At 51.5% G+C, this 18,671-nt stretch overlaps 1 protein-coding gene across 12 annotated transcripts in view; it reads right to left on the bottom strand.

The window, feature by feature from the left end:
- EIF4G1 (eukaryotic translation initiation factor 4 gamma 1) overlaps positions 1-18,671 on the bottom strand; it is a 1,670,216-nt gene that overhangs the window by 246,309 nt on the left and 1,405,236 nt on the right. For all 12 annotated transcript variants that reach the window (XM_069618798.1, XM_069618805.1, XM_069618804.1 and 9 more), the window contains one exon: positions 8,923-9,224. In XM_069618798.1, coding sequence (XP_069474899.1) covers positions 8,923-9,224 — 302 coding nt within the window. The remainder of the gene's footprint in view (positions 1-8,922; positions 9,225-18,671) is intronic.

The following is an 18,671-nucleotide window of genomic DNA, read 5'->3' on the forward strand; positions in this document are numbered from 1 at the left end:
GGAAGTGAGGCGTCCGTCACTACTGTTATCTCTGGCCATGGTTGCCAAAAAGATTCTCCCTTGAGGATGTTGTCGTTGCAAGCCCACCATGATGGATCCTGAGCAACTGTGCTCGGGACTTGCAGAATATCTGACATTCCCTGAGAATTGGGACCACTGAGTTCTGAGGGCCCATTGGAGGGATCTCATTCTCAGTCTGGCCTCTGGCACCAGAAAAATGCAGGATGCCATGAGGACTAGCAACCTCAAGAAATCGAAGGCCAGCAGATGCTGGGCTTTCTGGAATTTTGTTAGCATCTGCTGGATGTGGAGAGCTCTCACCTCGGGCGGCGAGGCTTTTCCCGAGGAAGTGTCCACGACTGCTCCGATAAACTTGAGTTGTTGGGATGGTATCATGTGGGACTTCTTGAAATTGAGGGAGAAGCCCAGGTTGTGGAGGAAGTGGCAGGTGGTCAACAGGTGTTCCTGAGATTATTCTGAAGAACATGCTCCGATTAGCCAGTCGTCCAGGTAGGGGTAGACATGAACCCCCCCCTCTCCTGAGACTCGCTGTAACTACCACCATCAGTTTGGTGAAAACCCTCAGAGCGGAGGTCAGCCCGAATGGCAGAACTCGAAACTGATAGCGAGAACTGCCAACTGCGAACCTCAGGTATTTTCTGTGCTTGGGGTGGATTGGCACATGAAAATACGCATCCTGAAGGTCCAATGATACCTACCAGCTGGAGAGCCTGAAGGATCTGAGAAAGGGTTGCCATCTTGAACTTGTCTTTCCTGAGGAACTTGTTCAATTTTCTTAAGGCCAAGATGGGTCTCAATCCTCCGTCCTTTGGGATGAGAAAATAAGGGGAGTACCAACCTTTGTTCCTCTCCGCTACAGGTACATGTTCTATTTCACCTTTTTCTAGCAGGGTTAAACTTTCCTGCAAAAGGAGCGGGTCTGGAGTTTTGGTAGAGCTGGCTCCCGGTTGATTGTGAGGTCTTTTTAAAAAGGGAAGGCAGTAACCTGGAGCTACTGTTTCCAGTGCCCAAGCATCTGAAGTAATGCCCCACCATTCTTTCAGATGCCGAAAGATTCGGCCTCCCACTGGTGTTTTGTATGATAAGACTTCAGAGATTTGGAGGCGGCTGAGGGCATAGATGCCGTTCCTGAAGATGGCTTTGTAGTCTTTGCTCGTCCACCACGAGTGACATTCCTCTTGCCCCTTTGAAAAGACTGCCCTCTTCCTCTACCAACAGAGGAGTAGTATCGAAAAGGACGACCCCTCCAAGAAAATGAGCCCGAATAGGGTTTCTGAGGCGGTCTAATGGAGGCACTAAGATTTAGCTGAAGCTTCTGAGGTCTGTAGTTTTTCTAGGCACTATCAGCCTTACTACCAAACAGCCCCGAGTCATCAAAGAGCATGTTGAGAAGTCTGGTGTGCACATCTGGTGCAAACCCTGACTTTCTCAACCACGCAAATCTGCGTAGCTCTGTGCTTGATGCCATGGATCTGCTAATACTATCAGCAGTATCCAGTCCATACTGGAGGCATTCCCCCATTGCCTCCTTTCTGTCATGGACTATATTCAGGAAGCTTTCCCTTTCCTCGCCTTCCGGAATATGTTCAGCCACCGCCGAAATGCATTCCCGCAAGGTATGTGTGAACCTGGCCAGGGTACGGGTGACGTTGGTCGATTTCAAGGCCATGCTACCCAAGTAAAAGCTCTGCAAGCCCAGGCATGAACCTTTTTGTCCTCCCTGTCCAGGTATGGTTGGGTATGCTGTCTGCCTGGAAGTAGTAGCGGCCTGAATAACCAGACTTTCTGGTGAAGGGTTTCTACTCCGGTATTCTGGATCAGAAGTAGAAGTTCTGTACTTCTTTGGGAGATTGTTGTCTACTGCAGCAATGCTATCAGGTTTTTCCCAGTTCTTTTCAACTGTCCTTTGGAGCGCCCTATGGAAAGGGAGAACTGGGTCTTTCCAGGCTCCCCGGACTATAATGTCCGTCATATCGTCTTCTTCAAATGTAGTGGAGGCTCTTCCCCAACCCATATATTCAATCACCCTACTCATCAAATTCCTATACCCTGAGTCTGCATGTTCTGCAGGATCAGGTGCAGCAAACTCCAATTCGGGTGATGTGCCCACACCACTAGCAGAATGCAGAGTTTCGGATAGGTCTCTCATTTTTGTCTCAGGATTCATCAGTTCCTCTGGAACTTGTCTAGTGCCATATTTTACTCCAAAAAGAGTGACATCATCTGGGCCAGATTCTTCAAAAATTGAAGACATGGACCTAAAGTCGTCCGATTTTGGTAAAGGTGTAAACCTTATCTCTTCCTCCTGATTTTTTGTCGAAGGAATCAGTGTTTTCTTCGAGGGGGCCGAAGGAACATTCAACGCACTCGACGAAGCCTTCGACAAAGGTGTCGAGGATAATATAGGCTTCGTCGTCGGAGCTGTCGGCGCCGATGGCTTCGACGAAGTTGCGCTCGACTTCGACAATTTCTGTTTTTTTATGAGGGATCGGAGACACTCGATCCTCGAGGATCTCTCGACGATTTGTCGACTCGAGATTTATGGGTACTACTAGGCTTTACCGTCTTAGTTCTCGACTTCCCTGCATCGTCCAATGGAGCAACCGGGGTCTGGCTTTTCCTAGGTTTCTTTGAGGGGGGTCGAGGCCGCGTTCTCAAAGACCTGCATCCTTTTTCTCCTAAAGCTTTCCCATTTTGAAGGCCACAAGATACGCTGTTTTCCACGACAAAAATTTCAGTGGTGCAGAATGCATAGGCTCTAACGATGGACACATGAGCCTAGTCAGCACCACATTGAGCTCCCACGGCGGGCCTTCAAAGGCGGGAACGAACGGATAAGTCCTTTGATGAACTCCGTGACCAGGCGGTGGGACCATAACGCCCGTCCCGGAGTTCTGGTGTAGCGGGAGATAGCCACCAGATGAACATTCATGGAGGCATGAGCCAGCCCTGCTTTGGCCAGCGACAGCAAACACAGCAGCACCTGCGGAGCCGTAATCCGTAGAGGGTCCATCATCTGTGCACGGCACCAGACGGCGAACCTCTTACACTTATGTCCTTAGCATTTCAGTGTAGCCAAAGCCCTAGCCTTGGCAAGCACCTCCTTGCAGTCCACCGGGGTATCGTAACCTACAAACTCTAGTGCTGCAGGAGCCAGACCTGCAAGTTCAGCGACCCTGGGTCGTGGAGCAGGATCGCAGCGCTTCTGGCAGCAAGATCTGCGGCTGCCGGAAGCTTGACTGGAGGGGACGCTACAAGGCCAAAAGGTCCAGGTACCATGTGTGTCTCGGCCACGCCGGTGCGACAAGGATCATCCTGCACCGGGACCGTCTGAGTTGAGCCCAGTGCCATAGGTCCTGTGCCTCTCCGGAGGGCGCTGGGGATCTAATGCCCCTACTTCCGGATGTAGAACATCGTGGTGGTGTCCGTGAAGACCTGTACCACCTTGCCCTTGAGGGACGGAAGTAAAGACTTGAGGGCCCAAAACACTGCCCGCAGCTCCTGTATGTTGATATGCAACAACTTCTCCAGTAGCCACAGGCCTCTTGCGTGGAGACTTCCAGTGTGTGCCCCCCCATCCTTCCAGGGAGGCGTCCGTCGTGACAGTCGCCTGATGAGATGGGGTCTGGAAGTCTGCGCTCGCTGACAGATGTGCGCGGACTCCTCACCACCGTATCACTCGATGGAAATCCTCATTGAGAAATATCTTGTCCTCGAAGTTCCCGGATACCTGGATACAACGGCCGTCGAGGAACTCTTGCAGTGGCCGCATCCGCAGCTTGCACAGCCGAATGAGGTATATGCATGATGACATCATTCCGAGAAGGGACTCGATGGACCTCACCCTTGCAATCTTCAGGGTCAACAGCTGTTGTACCTTGCTCCGGATGGCCGCTATCCTCTCCTCCGGCGGAGATGCCAGGTACTAAAACCGCGTTGAGCCGACACCCCAGAAACAGAGCATCTTGTGATGGCACCAAGCAAGATTTTGCATAGTTCACTGAACCCCAGCACCGTCAGCAGCTGGACGGTTTCTGCCATGTGTGCGACGGCAGTCCCCCTCGATTTCACTTCGATGAGCCAGTCGTCCAGGTAGGGGTAAACATGGATCCCTCGTAAACGCAGCTTTGCTGCCACTGGCGGCAGGCACTTGGTAAAAACCCTTGACACCGACTTCAATCCGAAGGGAAGGGCCTTGCACTGATAATGTTGCCCTTGAACCACGAAGCGCAGAAACACGCGTTGTCCCTTGTGAATGCGGATGTGAAAATAGGCAGCCTCCAAGAAATCCCCTTCTTCAAGCTGTCCTAGCACGTGCTGAAGGGGGACCATCCGAAACTTCTGGGATCTGATGTATTTGTTCAGAAGGCAGAGGTCCAGGATGGGCCGCCAACCACCAGTCTTCTTCTTGAAGAGGAAGTACAGAGTAAACTCTGGAGCCCCGCAGCCTCTTTGGAACGAGCTTTATCGCGCGCTTAAGCATGGCCCGCACCTCCACCAGAAGCTGAGGGATGTGGTTTTCCTGCCTGGCCACGGGTGGTATGCGAGGATACTTTCGTTGGAATTCCATGGTGTGTCCATGGGCCGGGGGTCCAGCCCCCAACTGTCGGTGGAGATTGACTTTCACACATTGACTAAGTTCGCCAGCCGACCTCCCACCGGGGTGCGCGTCCGACATCACGGCCAGTTCAATCTTGCTTTGTTGCGGGGGCGCCGCCTTGTGGACTTTGCTGAGGACGGCGACCTCCTCTGAACTTGTTGAGGCCTCTGTAGGCCTCCTGGGCCGAAGAGTGGGATGGTTGACGGCAAGACTATGAGCTTCTGCTGAAGCCCTTGAAGCACCATTGGTATTTTCCTCCGGAGGTCTGAAAGGACGGCTGGCGCAGTTGAAGCGTGCCCAAGGCACAAGCCGTCTCGGTATTTGCCTTGATGTCCTGAAGGGACTCGGCCACGGTCTTTCCGAACAAATTATCCCCTTCGAAGGGCATGTCCACTACCCTCGACTGCACCTCCTGGCGAAAGTTGGTGGCCTTCAACCATCCCCGCCGACGAAGGCAAAGGTTGCCCATTTGGCAGAATCCTGTGTTGGCAATGTCCGTGGCCACTGTAATGGCATGGTCCGATGCCACCTCGCCCTCTTGCAGCACCTTCAACACTTCTGCTCTCTTGTCACCGGGAAGGAAGTCCAGGAGGGGAATGATTTTAAACCAGAGCTCCCTGTCGTAGCACCACGACGGCGTTGGCTGCGATGGTCGTCGCTGCCGATGTGATGACTCGTCCCATGGTGTCCAACTTTTTACCCTTGCTGCACTGGAGGGGTGGGGGTCACTGATGCAGTAGAGCCAGAGGATTTTTTCCTCGCTGCCACCGAGACTTCTGAATCCGGGGAAGGCTGGGACCTCAAACACTTGGGTGCAGATTCCAGCACCCTGTACTTCTTTTCGTACCAGTCCCTCGCCGGGGCCGAGGACGTGTTCTTCGTAATTGACAGCCCCTCGTCGTCCAACAGCGGAATTGACTGCACAGTCTTCCTCTTTGCCTCGCGGCGTTGGTACAGGAAACCCTCTTTTCCTCGGGGGTCAGCTAGAGGCCTTAGAGATCACGGCATGGAACGAGCCGATCGTGTCGGGCAGTGAGGCTATGGGCGGCGGAGACATGAGGTCTCCTAAACCGCTGTCGTGGGGGGGGCGACGGGTGAAAAGGCGGTGGAGGGTAAACTCCCCTCTTCTTGGTAGGGGGCGCACCTGAAGACCTCGGTGCGCTGGAACTTCCGGCGGCGGAAGGGGCATCCTCGTCCGAATCTCCGAACACAAGGTGTGGAGTGCCTGGAGGAGGTCCAGCGAAATGTCTGCTGGGGGTTGAGGTGGTTGCTGAGGTGGCAGAAGTGGAAGCGACGGAGGCAGCAATGTAGGGTTCTCCAACTCCTCCACGGCCTACTCCTCCTAGTCAGTCTCGTCGCCACTCTCAACATCTCCTCAAAGGTCTTAGAAGACTGCTCAGATTTCTTCTTGTGGCTGGGGGAGGCATGCTGCCAGGACTCACCCACAGCAGGGGGCCTTGGATTGGAGCAACTCGCCAAGGCGCCTTCGCTGGCCCTTCATGGTGCGGGGGACCATCTCCTGGCAAAACGCACAGTCATACCCAGTGTGCGTTTGGTCCGAATACAGGCAGTAGAAGCACACAGAGTGCTCATCGTCCAAGTAGATGTTCCGTAGGCATCGAGTCTTCCTTCTCTGCCATCTCCACGCGGTGTAGGCCTTGAAGAAGCTTCTGGAATCCTCCAAGAAGAAACTCGACAAAAATAAAAAAATGTAAAAAAAGAAAATATATAAACGCTCTTGAGGGGCGCTGAAGAATCCGAAAACGGGTCCCTGTTAATAGGATGAATGATATTGACCGGAAAAATAAGAGCAAACTCTTAGAAAAATCACAAACGCAGTAAAAGCTTGAGTTATAGCACGAGGACTCCCAACACTTGAACGTGCGGTAAAAAACTGAAGATGGCTGCCAGAGGAGGGGCATAGGTAGAGGACAGTCATTGGCTAGGGGCAGTATGACCCAGAGACCAATGATTGGTTGTTAGGAGAAAGACAGTTCAGAAGTGAAACTGAAAATGATTTTTTCTTTATTGAAGATTCCCAGCCTGACAGGGAATATTCATAAACATGTGAATCCATGCCAGACACCAAGCGGGAGAACAGATGTAATCTTGCTCATTGCATTGAAGTCGCGTAGAGGGGGGTTGACCATTTACTTGGGCCGGCAATAAAGATGGTGCCACGAGGCCAGGGTGTCTGGCGGGTCAACTGTTTTCACAGGTTGAAACTACAGGCTGTGTGCTTGAGTAGTGGTTGCATACATGAGTTTAAGAGGAGCCAGGAGTCTGGGACAGATGAGATCGCAATCTATAGTTCAAAGAAAACCTGTCAAAGGCTCTAGGCCAGTTATTTTAAGTAATGTTATTTACCTGATCTATTACTGCTTCTATGCTCACCTGTGCATATACTTGATGAAGCCCCCTGTAACTTGAGGAGAGACGGGCTCTGTAAGAACGAGGGTGGGGTGGGTTAGTGAGAGAAGAGGGGTAGGATAGAGGTTGTGCTCTTGTGATGATACTTGCAGAAACCGGCGTCTGCGCGGGTCTGCATTCCAAGTGTGCTTTGTGTGCACTGGCTTGTGTCCATAGGGGTAAGGCCCAGTGTCAGGAAATGTTTGTTTGCGGAGGTTTGTTGTGTGGGATGTGTGGTTTCTGTTTTTCGTGTATAGTAGTGGGGATGGCCCTTTAGGGCATGTGTGTTGTACTTGGGAGGTATGCGAGAGGAGCATGAGCTGGGGTGGTTAGTACAGTTAATTCTTCTAAGTGAAATGTATTGGCTAGCGAGATTCAACAGATTTAGGAACTGTATGGTGGTGATGAAGTAGTTGAGTAGTGGCAGGATTTAGGACGCACAGCACTGGCCATACTCACAATTTTCATCAGTGTAACAGTAGACTGCTCGGTATGGCGCCCACAGCAAAAAGGCAGTGGGAGCGGCCCCTTTACCTTTGGCCCTTCGCTGGCGGCTCTAGGGCTCAAAGCTAATGGTGCTTCCGGGGAAGAAGCAGCAGCCAATCGGGTAGGGGGTGGGCATGGGAGGGGCAAAGGGCTGGCGGAGGAGAGGAAGTATCGGAAAGGCCAAGGTGAGCATGGAGAGTGAGGGAAACAAAGCGAGCACAAGGAAGGGGATGAATTAAATCTTGGCCATGCACAGAGGACAGTTCCTGGGGTCAATGGACCTCACCTTTCACAACGGAGGATCTTGGTGCACTGCAGCTTTTGGGAAAATGGGGAGATGGATTCCCCTCCCAAGGTGTTTTCTTGGCTGTGTTTCCTGTGAAAAAGCAGCAACAACTCAGTGAGGGAGTGGGTGGGGGAGGAGGACGACTATAGGAGGAAAGGAAGTGTGGGGAAGACCAATGGAAGAGCAGGCGGTGAGAAAAAGAAAGCGAGCGCAGGGAAGGGGAATAAATCTGGGCATGGCATCGAGGAAGGTTGCAAGGAATATAAAATAGAAGTGATGAGCTTTAGGGAAAACTTTGTGGCAACCAAAGTAATCCCTTTGGGGTAATGAGGCACTGATAATCAGGGACAAACTGCAGTCGTTATGTTCCAGTTAGACTTTTTTATATTAAGGAGATTTGGCCGGTTGGCTCCATCTTATTTTTTCGTAGCCACTGCTCAGTCATAACTTCTCACCAATAAAGGGAACCTTGAGGGATGGACCTTATCATTACTATTCTTGAGGATCTATGGCTTGAATACTTTATAATTTTCAAGAATGAAGTTTGACCTGAAACTTTGTTTTATCCATCGGATTATACTTTCCGCGCTCTACGAGTCGCCTACCAACATTAAGAAACTGAATTGTGCAAATCAGGTTTGGTCAAATGGGATTCACAAAACCTGTAGCCTGAACAACGAAGCAGAATAGAGGACCAAAGCTTCAGCTAGCAAATCAAACTGGAAGCAAACGTGTGCAGAGAAATTAACCCCTCAAATTGGTCTAAGATGGCTGGGGTATATTAGTGGGCTGGGAATTGGCACAGACGGGGCAGTAGAGGCATAAGAACTGCACATTTCTTACTGCTATAACTATAGAGGGATAATCTGATGTATGGAGAACAGATAATCGGTTAAGGTTTCTTGTTGAAGCTTTTTTCAGATTCCCACTACAGCCTGCATTAGCAACAGTGCTTGCTCAATAGTGTACTAAACACCTCAAGTCTGCTTCCTTTCCCAACCCCCAAATTCCCATATGACGCAAAGATTAGCAACAGTGAGGAAACAGAGTCCAACATATTAGCCTGTGCACACGACTGGAATTTAAGTTCTAGCTTTCATAACGTTCATCCCTTACTCACCAATTTCCTTGCTGCGGTCCCGCTGTTCGGTCATACTGGCCACCTTCCTGACTGCCTCCTGTGGGATCCGGCCCTCTCTCTCCCTGCTGCGGTCTTCAGTTTCTTTGCTGTAGCTTCTCTTTGTGACTGGTGGTCTATTTCTATCCATCCGGTCTAACCTCTCCATTGGCTCTGGCCTCTCAAATCTGTCTCCCTTCTCACTTCTATCAAAACGATCACTGCGCTCCCCGCCCCGTTCCAAACGCTCAAACCGGTCACCCCGGTCACGGTCCTTTTCCAGCCGTTCACGGCTGGAGCTGCTCCTGTGAATAGCAAAAACAAACAAAAAAGTTTTAGATTGAGAAGGACTACAGCGATACAATAAGTAAGCACCAGCAATAAGGCTGGAATTGACCAGGTTTTACTACATTGCCCCTAGATAATGCTGGGTGAAATGTGAGATTAGGATTTGTGTAATATGGCAGTTAACAGTGAAAGATCATAAGCCTCCAAATAACTGCACAGTTCCACAATCATGGCTACTGTTGGGACAGGTTTTCATTTTTGATTTTTAGTTGTCCCATTTGTTGAGGGTCTTGCTACTTTTTCAGGATTTGTTTCTTTAACCTTATTTTTGAGGTCAGAGGGGCTTCCCCTTACCACTCCAATTCTTTTTAAAGTGCTCTCCTACAGTAGCTCATATGGCTCCGAGGACAGTGCTTTTTAAGCACCACATTATGTCCTCAGGGTGAGTAAATCACCCTGCAATTCTGTTGTGCAATAGGCTGGTAGGGAGACTTTCCTTGCATCTAGACATAAGGGTTGTTCATTGCATCTGTGGGGGACATTTTCCTTAAGGCTTTGGCCGAAGTTCTCATGTATACCTTTAACTCTGGTACTAAAAAGTAATTACCTCAAGCTCACCAGGCTCTCCTCGGGACAACAACCCAGGCCCAACTCTCAGGAGGTGGGGTGGTTCAAAGGTATAGTGCAAACTTTTCATTAATACCAAGAAAGTGAAGACCCACACTATTTTTCGATATCAAATGTTATCTTTAAACAGAGACAAGGCATAGAGAAAGCAGGTTGGTGAAGGTTTTAGGTAAAGGCTGGAATCCAAGTCCTCCCTAAAAAGTCAATGTGCCGAATTGGATTCTGCTCTGCAGGAGTACAAGGATGAGTAAGAGCAAAAATGCCCACTCATCTCCTCAACATCTTAAGATCTGCTCTCCAACCTGGACTCCAACATTCCCTCTGTCCTCATCCTCGATCTCTCTTCTGCCTTCGACACGGTCACCCATACCATCCAGCTCAACCGTCTCTGTGAAAACCTGGCTATCACTGATCAGGCTCTGGCCTGGCTGACCTCTTTCCTCTCTGATCGACCCTCCCAGGTCCAACTTGGGTCCTTCCTATCAGCTATCTTCCTCTCTACCTGTGGTGTTCCCCAGGGGACGAACCTCTCTCCCTGGCTTTTCAACCAATACCTGGCAACTCTCGCCCACTGCATTGCCATTTTCTGCTCAAATTTCCAGTGCTATGCTGACGACAACTCATTTTCAGGATGCCCTCGGCCACCTCCTCTCCCTCTCTCATCTGATTGCCTAACTGCCATTCAAGATTGGTGTGCTGCCAATGATCTTTGTCTGAATGCCAGCAAGACTGAGATCCTCCTCATCGGCACACCTTCACCATCCCCTCACGCTGTGGCTGGCTTCTCTTGGCCCTCCTCCTACCCCCACCTGCGAGACTAAGAACCTCAGGTTCATCTTTGACTACACCCTTTCCTTCTCTGAAACATCTGAGGTCTCTAAAAAGTCAAACTTCCTACTGCACCTCCACAGAGGTACTCTGCCTTTTCTCTCCTTCCCCCAGAAGCTCATGGTATCCCAAGCCCTGGTTCTCTCTAGGTTGGACTATTGTAACAGTCTTTCTAAATCTACCTGCCTCTACTCTCCGCCCTCTGCAACTAATCCAGAACAGGACTGCAAGACTTGTCCTTGGCCTCAAGCCCTGGGATCGCATCTCTCCAGCTCTGAAATCTCTCCATTGGCTCCCATTGGATGCAAGGATTACATTCATAACTCTCTGCATTGTCCACAAGGCTTTCTGGGGCCTGGTTCCAAAATACCTTCAGCTATCCCTCCGCAAATACTTCCCGCCCTCGAGTTCTTCGCTCCTCTACCTCCAACTCCCCCAGGGTCAGTCGTTTTTCAAAGAAACGAGCTGGGGGCAGATCTCGGTCTTCGGCTGGGCCCTCCCTCTGGAACAGCCTCCCTGCCACTCTAAAACTTGAGAACCATCTCGGTTCCGGAAGCACCTCAAGACCTTCCTCTTTTCTTCTGCCTTCGCTCCCCCTCTACCCTGCTGATCTGGTCTCGCTTGGCACCATGCACCTGGCCATCCTCTGTCCTCCGGGCCCAGGTACCTGCTCACCCTGCCCCCTCCTGCACTGCTTCCGGGCCACACCTTGCACTGGGTTCTGTATCTGTACCCATACAGCCCACCCCCCTTTTCTTCCTGCACCCATCAGACATACTCCGTCTGCTGCCTTAAACCAAGCACTTGCAAATTGCTGGCTGCACTACCACCGTTTGTTGCCTTTATGTTTTGTTCTCCAGTTTCCCTCCCTTGCCGCGCTCTGAAACACTTGTGTACGAGTGCGACAGAAATAAAATATCAACCAATAGCCAACACAATCAATAGGTAAAACAGGCAGTTAAGAGAAATATATCCTTCACCTTTTGTGGTAATGTGGGCTGAGGGAAGGCTATCCTCGGAAGAGGGGTGTGAATGTGACTCAGAAGCGATAACCCGGCTTCTGGGTTTGCTATGGGGATGGGAAGACAATCACCGTTCCAGAGCGAGTGTCAGATTGCACAACACAAATCTAAAAAAAAAGTTACTAGAAGGAAAAAATTCCATAAGTGAATGCCTTAGGAGAAAAAAGGGATAACAAGTTAATTACCGGTAACTATTGTTCTCGAGCATGGGTCCGACATGCTCAGAAAGATTCCCCGTCAGATCGGAAATCCTCTTTAAAAAGAAAAAACAGTTTCACTTTCACTTAAAAACTATTTCTCCACTAAACTGATCACTGGTCTCTGGGTCATACTGCCCCCAGCCAATGATTGCCCTCTCCCTGAGCCCCTCTGGCAGCCATCTTCAGATTTGGTAAGCACGTTAAATGGCAGTATGACCAAGAAGAGCCGCAGAGGGGCCAGAGGGAGGGTTCGCATGTAAATTCATGCCAGACCCATGCTGGAGAACAATAGTTCCAGGTAGTTAACTTGTTCCTTCTCCAGCATGGGATCTAGCATGGATTCACATGCTCATGAATAAAGAACACAAAGCAGTACAACATTGCACAAGGCTCAACAGAAGCCACTACCCTTACCTCTGGAACAGGCTCACCTCAAGCGAACAGGTTGCATAGCATTGCTTGGCCAACTCTGGACTCCCCTGGAATCCATGTCGACGCAGTAGAGCCCTGCAGATGTCCATCAGGGGCACACCAGACAGGAACGTCGTCGTCACAGCGATCGCTCTGGTGGAGTTGGCTCTCGGATTTCCGGGCAGCGGTCGGTTCACCAACCGATGACAGAGTGATGTAGCTGGGTAGCCACCTTGTGATGGAAGCCTTGGATAAGGCCTTCTCATGGTTCACAGGATCAAAATTCATAAACAGCTGAGCAGCCTTCCGAAAACTATTCGTGCGTGCAACGTAGAACTTCAGAGCATGAGCAACGTCCAGCGAGTGCAAGGCTCTTTCAGCCGGCGACAAAGGTTTCGGGAAAAAAACACAGGTAACACCAACGGCTCCTGGATCTCACCCACCATCCTGGCAGAGGTGATGGCCATAAGGAAAGCAGTTTTCCATGAGAGGAAGAGAGGGGCCTGATGCATAGGCTAGAAGCTCCTCCCACCCCGAGCCTCAGAACCACGTTGAGTTCCAACGCTGGAGCAGGAGCCTTCACCGGAGGGAAAGAGCAAAAGAGTCCTTGACAAGACGGCGGGAGCAAGGCACAAGTTACTTACCTGTAACTGTTGTTCTCCACCATGGGTCTGGAATGGATTCACATGCTCAAGAATATTCCCAGTCAGGCTGGGAATCCTCGGTAAAGAAAAAATAAAATCAGTTTCACATCTGAACTGTCTTTCTCCTAATAACCAATCACTGGCTTCTGGGTCATACTGCCCCCAACCAATGACTGCCCTCTACCTAAGCCCCACTTCTGGCAGCCATATTCAGATTTGGTAGCACATAAAGTGGCAGTAGAACCAAGAGAAGAGCCGCAGAGGGGTAGGCGGGAGGGTTTGCATGTGAATCCATGCCAGAATCATGCTGTAGAACAGTTAAAAGGTAAGTAACTTTTTCCTTCTCCAGCATGGGGTCTGGCATGGATTCATATGCTCATGAATAAAGAATACATAGCAGTGTACACATGCACAACCACGGGAGGTGGCAAGGCTCAACATTAAAGCATCTCTTACCTCCTCACCAGGCTCACCTTAAAGAGAACAGGTTGCGCAGCACAGCTTGTCCGACTCTGGACCTCTCCCTGGAATCCCAGTCGACGCAGTAGAATCTCATGAAGGTGTGCGTCAACCTCCACGTAGCAGCCCTGCAGATGTGCAGCAGGGGCACACCAGACAGGAAGGCTGTAGTTGCAGTGATCGCTCTGGTCGAATGGGCTCTCTGGCGGCCAGGCAACGGTCGGTTTGCCAACCGGTGACAATGGGTGATGCAGCCGGAGAGCCACCTGGAAATGGAAGCCTTGCAGAGGGCCTTCCCTTGTTTCATAAGGCCAAAGTTCACAAACAGCTGTGATGTCTTCTGAAAACACTTTGTGCGGTCCTCGCAGAACTTCAGCGCTCTAGCCGTATCCAGTGAGTGCAAAGTCCTCTCAGCCAGCGACAAAGGCGACAGGAAGAAAACGGGTTACACCAACAGCTTGTTGAAATGGAATTCCGACGGCACCTTGGGCATGAAGGAGGGGTGCGTCAGCAGCACCACCGCCGTCTTGTGGAATGTCAAGTAAGGTGGTTTACAAGAAAGGGCCTGGATCTCTCCCACTCATCGTGCGGAGGTGATGGCCACAAGAAACGCTGTCTTCCACGATAAAAACTTCAGCGGTGCTGAATGCATAGGCTCGAACGGGGGGCCCCCCATGAGGCTAGTCAGCACCATATTGAGCTCACATGCGAGGGAACAAACGGAAAAGTCCTTTTGTGACCATGACGACGACCGTCCTGGAGTTCTTGTGTAGCAGGAGATAGCCACCTGATGGACCTTGCTGGAAGCATGAGCCAACCCTGCCTTGGCCAGCTACAGCAAGTACTGCAGCACCTGCAGAGCTGTAATCCATAGAGGGTCGAGTTTCTGTGAGAAGATCTGCATCCACCAGAAGCTTGACTGTATGGGCCACAGCAACAATGGGAAAGTGGAAGGGGAGGTGAGAGGGGTGACACAGGAACAGGCCGTCCCAGGAGAAAGAATGCATCCCCCATTCTCCCCAGCCGGGGGAACCTGCTGGCGAATCTCCGGCACATGGCGGATTGCCCCATCGTCGCAATAGAAGATACACTTGGTCCTGCCGAAGCTCCCACCCGTGGCACGAGCGCAGCACCCTGCTGAGAGTCGCCAACTGTGTTCTTCACTCCTCCCAAATGAAATGGGAAGAGGAGCATCTCCTGCCTGGGCAACGGCCCATCGCCATAGGTCCTGCGCCTCCTTGGAGAGCGTTGGGTATCTGGTGCACCCCCTGCTTCCGGATGTAAAACATTGTGGCGGTGTCTGAAGATCTGCACCAACTTGCCCTTGAGGGACGGAAGGAAAGACTTGAGGGCCCAAAACACTGCCCGTAGCTCCAGAACGTTTATGTGCAACAACTTCTCCTCCGGTAGCCACAGGCCTCTTAGTGGAGAGTTCCAGTGTGCGCTCCCCATCCTTCCAGGGATGTGTCCGTTGTGACAGTCTCCTGATGAAGAGAGGGGGGGATCTGGGAAACCGCGCCCGCCGACAGATGCGGACACCCCACCACCGAATTGTTTGACGGAAACTCTTGTCGAGGGCGATCTTGTCCTCCAAGCTTCCCGATACCTGGATCCAACGGACGTCGAACACCTGCAGCGGTCGCATCCGCAGCCGGCCAAGGCGCACAAGGTATATGCATGACGACATGCCGAAGAGAGACTTGATGGACCTCACCCTCGTGACCTTTAGGGTCAACAGCCATTGTACCTTGCCCAGGATGGCCGCTATTTGCTCATCCGACGGGGCCACCAGGCACGAAACAGTGTTGAGCGAGGACCCCAGAAACAGTGCATCCTGCGATGGCACTAAGCAGGACTGCACAAAGTTTATCGAGAACCGCAGTTCCGGGAGTTGCCAGACGGACCCCACTGTGTGCTCGACAGCGGTCTCTCTCGACTTCGCTCGGATGAGGCAATTGTCCAGGTAGGGGCAGAAGGTGAGCTGGTTGATCCCACCAAGCTCAAGGGAAGAAGACTCAGGACTGGATCTTCTCTGTTGTTGAAGGGTAGATAGCTCAGGACTGCAGCAGGGCTTCACCGGGCATCCAGTAGTTGCAGCAGCCGTCTTCTCTGCTTCTCTTCGGTTCTTGTAGTTCCAGTGGCGACTGACTTCCAGCCCAAGAGTCCTGCCTTTTAAGCCAAAATCCCCCATTTACACAGCCTGGCTGTCAATCACAGCAGGGGAGTTGTCTAGCCCGGACAACCACCTCAGCCAATGGACACAAAGTGCGACTTGGGTCTCCAAGGAGACCCTGTGCAGGGGGTGACTAAACCCCCTCCCTCACATTCAGCCCACCCTAGACACCCAGACGCCAAAGGAGGGCTTCTTCGCAGAAGCCCGCTAAAGGACGGAGAACAAGGAAACCAAACCTGGTTTGGGACAAAAAGCAAACAAGAAAGTCCTTTCCAACATGAAATGGCAACCAAAAATAAAAATGATATGGGGTAGCGTGTTTTATGTTCACGTCTGTCACCACAGCTAGAACACTAACACGGGAATCTGTCTAAAAATGATAGTTACCACTGCCACCAGCCATGTCGAGACAGGAAGGGGGACACAAAGTGCCCCTTGAGGTACAGAAGGGCAGGGGAAAGATATTCCCCTCCAGTACTCCATTCTAAGATGGTTTGTACTGGATCTGTAATAAAGGACTAGTAAAGCCAATGGTGACTTTACATGTTTCTGGGGGACAGTAGTCATCCCCAGAAATGGACTTCCTTAGGGAACGCCAAAAGACATCCCTGTGTCACCGCACTTAAGGTACGGTGAAGACGATGCCTAGGGAGTTGGTGACACTCCATAGCCCATGAGCACAAAAAGTACACCACCAGAAAATACACTGCAAGGGTGGGAAAATGGCTCACACTCTTACCAGGTGGAAAAAATAAACCCAAGAAATCCAGCAAAGCTGCTTAGGGACTCACTAGGTAAGGGAAATGAGCCATAAATGAGAATTCTCCCTAACACTGAGGTCCGGCATCCCCTTCTCCAGGGTCTTAACAGGCATTCTCGAAGTCTCCCTCCTGGGAGGAAGAGATACCCTGGCAGTCGCCGGGGGACCCTGCAGGTCCACCCCTATGGCCTTCGAAAGCGGCGGCGCCACCACCACCTTGAGGGAGGGTGCCGGCTTCGCATGGTGCACCTGCGCCTTCACGGAAAGGCTAGTCCCCTTGTCCGGTTTGGTCTTTTCCTCCAGGGCCTTGTCTACCTTAGCCTTCTCTGTTGCAGAAGGGCCAGACACTGCACACAGCCTGGCCTTCTACTGCTTGGCCTTGGCAGAGCTTGAAGAGGGAGGCGCTGTCCTCATCCGACATGATCCACGTGGTGTAGGCCTGCAGAATCTTCTGGAAGCCTTCAAGAAGAACACTCGTCAAAAACAGCCCTTGAGGGGTGCTGAATAAATCAGAAAAGGGGTCCCCGTTAGTCAGATGATCGATGGAGTTTAACTCTCAAAAAGCAAAAAACGCAGCAAAAAGCTTGAAGAGCAAAGCGCAAGAACTCTCAACACTTGAACGTGCGGTACAAATATGAAGGTTGCTGCCAGAGGAGGAGCTTAGGTAGAGGGCAGTCAGACTGAGGGCAGTATGGCCCACAGCTCAGTGATTGGTTTATGGGAGAAAGACAGTTTGGAAACCAAACAAACTTTTTTTTATTACAGAGGATTCCCAGTCTGGCAAGGAACAAGTTACTTACCTGTAACTGTTGTTCTCCAGCATGGGTCTGGCATGGATTCACATGCTCATGAATATTCCCCGTCGTCAGGCTGGGAATCCTCGGTAAAGAAAAAACCAGTATCAGTTTCGTTTCTGATCTGTCTTTCGTAGTAATAACCAATCACTGGTCTCTGCGTCATACTGACCACAGCCAATGACTGCCCTCTACCTAAGCACCGCCTCTGGCAGCCATCTTCAGATTTGGAAGCACGTGAAGTGGCAGTATGACCAAGTGAAGAGCCGCAGAGGGGTAGGCGGGAGGGTTCGCATGTGAATCCATGCCAGACCCATGCTGGAGAACAACAGTTACAGGTAAGTAACTTGTTCCTTCTCCAGCATGGGGTCTGGCATGGATTCACATGCTCATGAATAAAGAATACATAGCAGTACACACATGCACAACCACGGGAGGTGGCAAAGGCTCAACATTAAGCATCACATCAACTCAACATTAAGCATCTTACCTCCTCACCAGGCTCACCTCAGGCGAACAGGTTGCGCAGCACTGCTTGGCCGACCCTGGACTCCTCCCTGGAATCCCGGTCGACGCAGTAGAATTTCGTGAAGGTGTGCGTCGACCTCCACGTAGCAGCCCTGCATATGTCCAGCAGGGGCACACCAGATAGGAACGCCGTGGTAGCTGCGATCGCTCTGGTGGAATGGGCTCTCGGACGGCCAGGCAGCGGTCGGTTTGCCAACCGGTGACAGTACATGATACAGCCGGAGAGCCATCTGGAGATGGAAGCCTTCGAGAGAGCCTTCCCCTGATTGACAGGTCCAAAGTTCACAAAGAGTTGTGACGTCTTCCGAAAACCTTTCGTGCGGTCCACGTAGAACTTCAGCGCTCTAGCTACATCCAGCGAGTGCAAAGTCCTCTCAGCCGGCGACGAAGGCGACGGGAAGAACACAGGTAACACCAAGGGTTCGTTGAGATGAAAGTCCGACGGTACCTTGGGCATGAAGGAGGGGTGCGTCCTGAGCACTACCCTCGTGTCGTGGAAAGTCAAGTACGGGGCCTTGCAGGAAAGGGCCTGGATCTCTCCCACTCGTCGTGCGGAGGTGATGGCCACGAGAAAAGCTGTTTTCCACGATAGAAACTTCAACGGGGCCGAGTGCAGAGGCTCGAACGGAGGTCCCATGAGTTTGGTCAGTACCACGTTGAGCTCCCACGCCGGGGCCGGAGCCTTCACCGGCGGGAACGATCTGAACAGTCCCTTCATGAACTCTTTCACCAGACGATGAGACCACAAGGACGTCCGGCCCGTGGTTCTGGTGTATCGGGAGATCGCAGCAAGATGAATCTTGATGGACGCGTGTGCCAGACCAGCTTTGGCCAGCGTCAGCAGGTACGGCAGCACTTGGGGAGCCGTAATCCGTAGAGGGTTAATCTTCTGTGCGTGGCACCAGACAGAGAACCTCTTCCATTTGTGTCCGTAGCATTTAAGAGTCGAGGACGCCCTGGCCTTTGCAAGAACCTCTCTGCAATCGGCCGGTATGTCGTATCCTCCAAACTCTAGCGC

The sequence above is a fragment of the Ambystoma mexicanum genome, chromosome 10 (genome assembly GCF_040938575.1).
Source record: "Ambystoma mexicanum isolate Mex_15411 chromosome 10, UKY_AmexF1_1, whole genome shotgun sequence".
NCBI lineage: Eukaryota > Metazoa > Chordata > Amphibia > Caudata > Ambystomatidae > Ambystoma > Ambystoma mexicanum.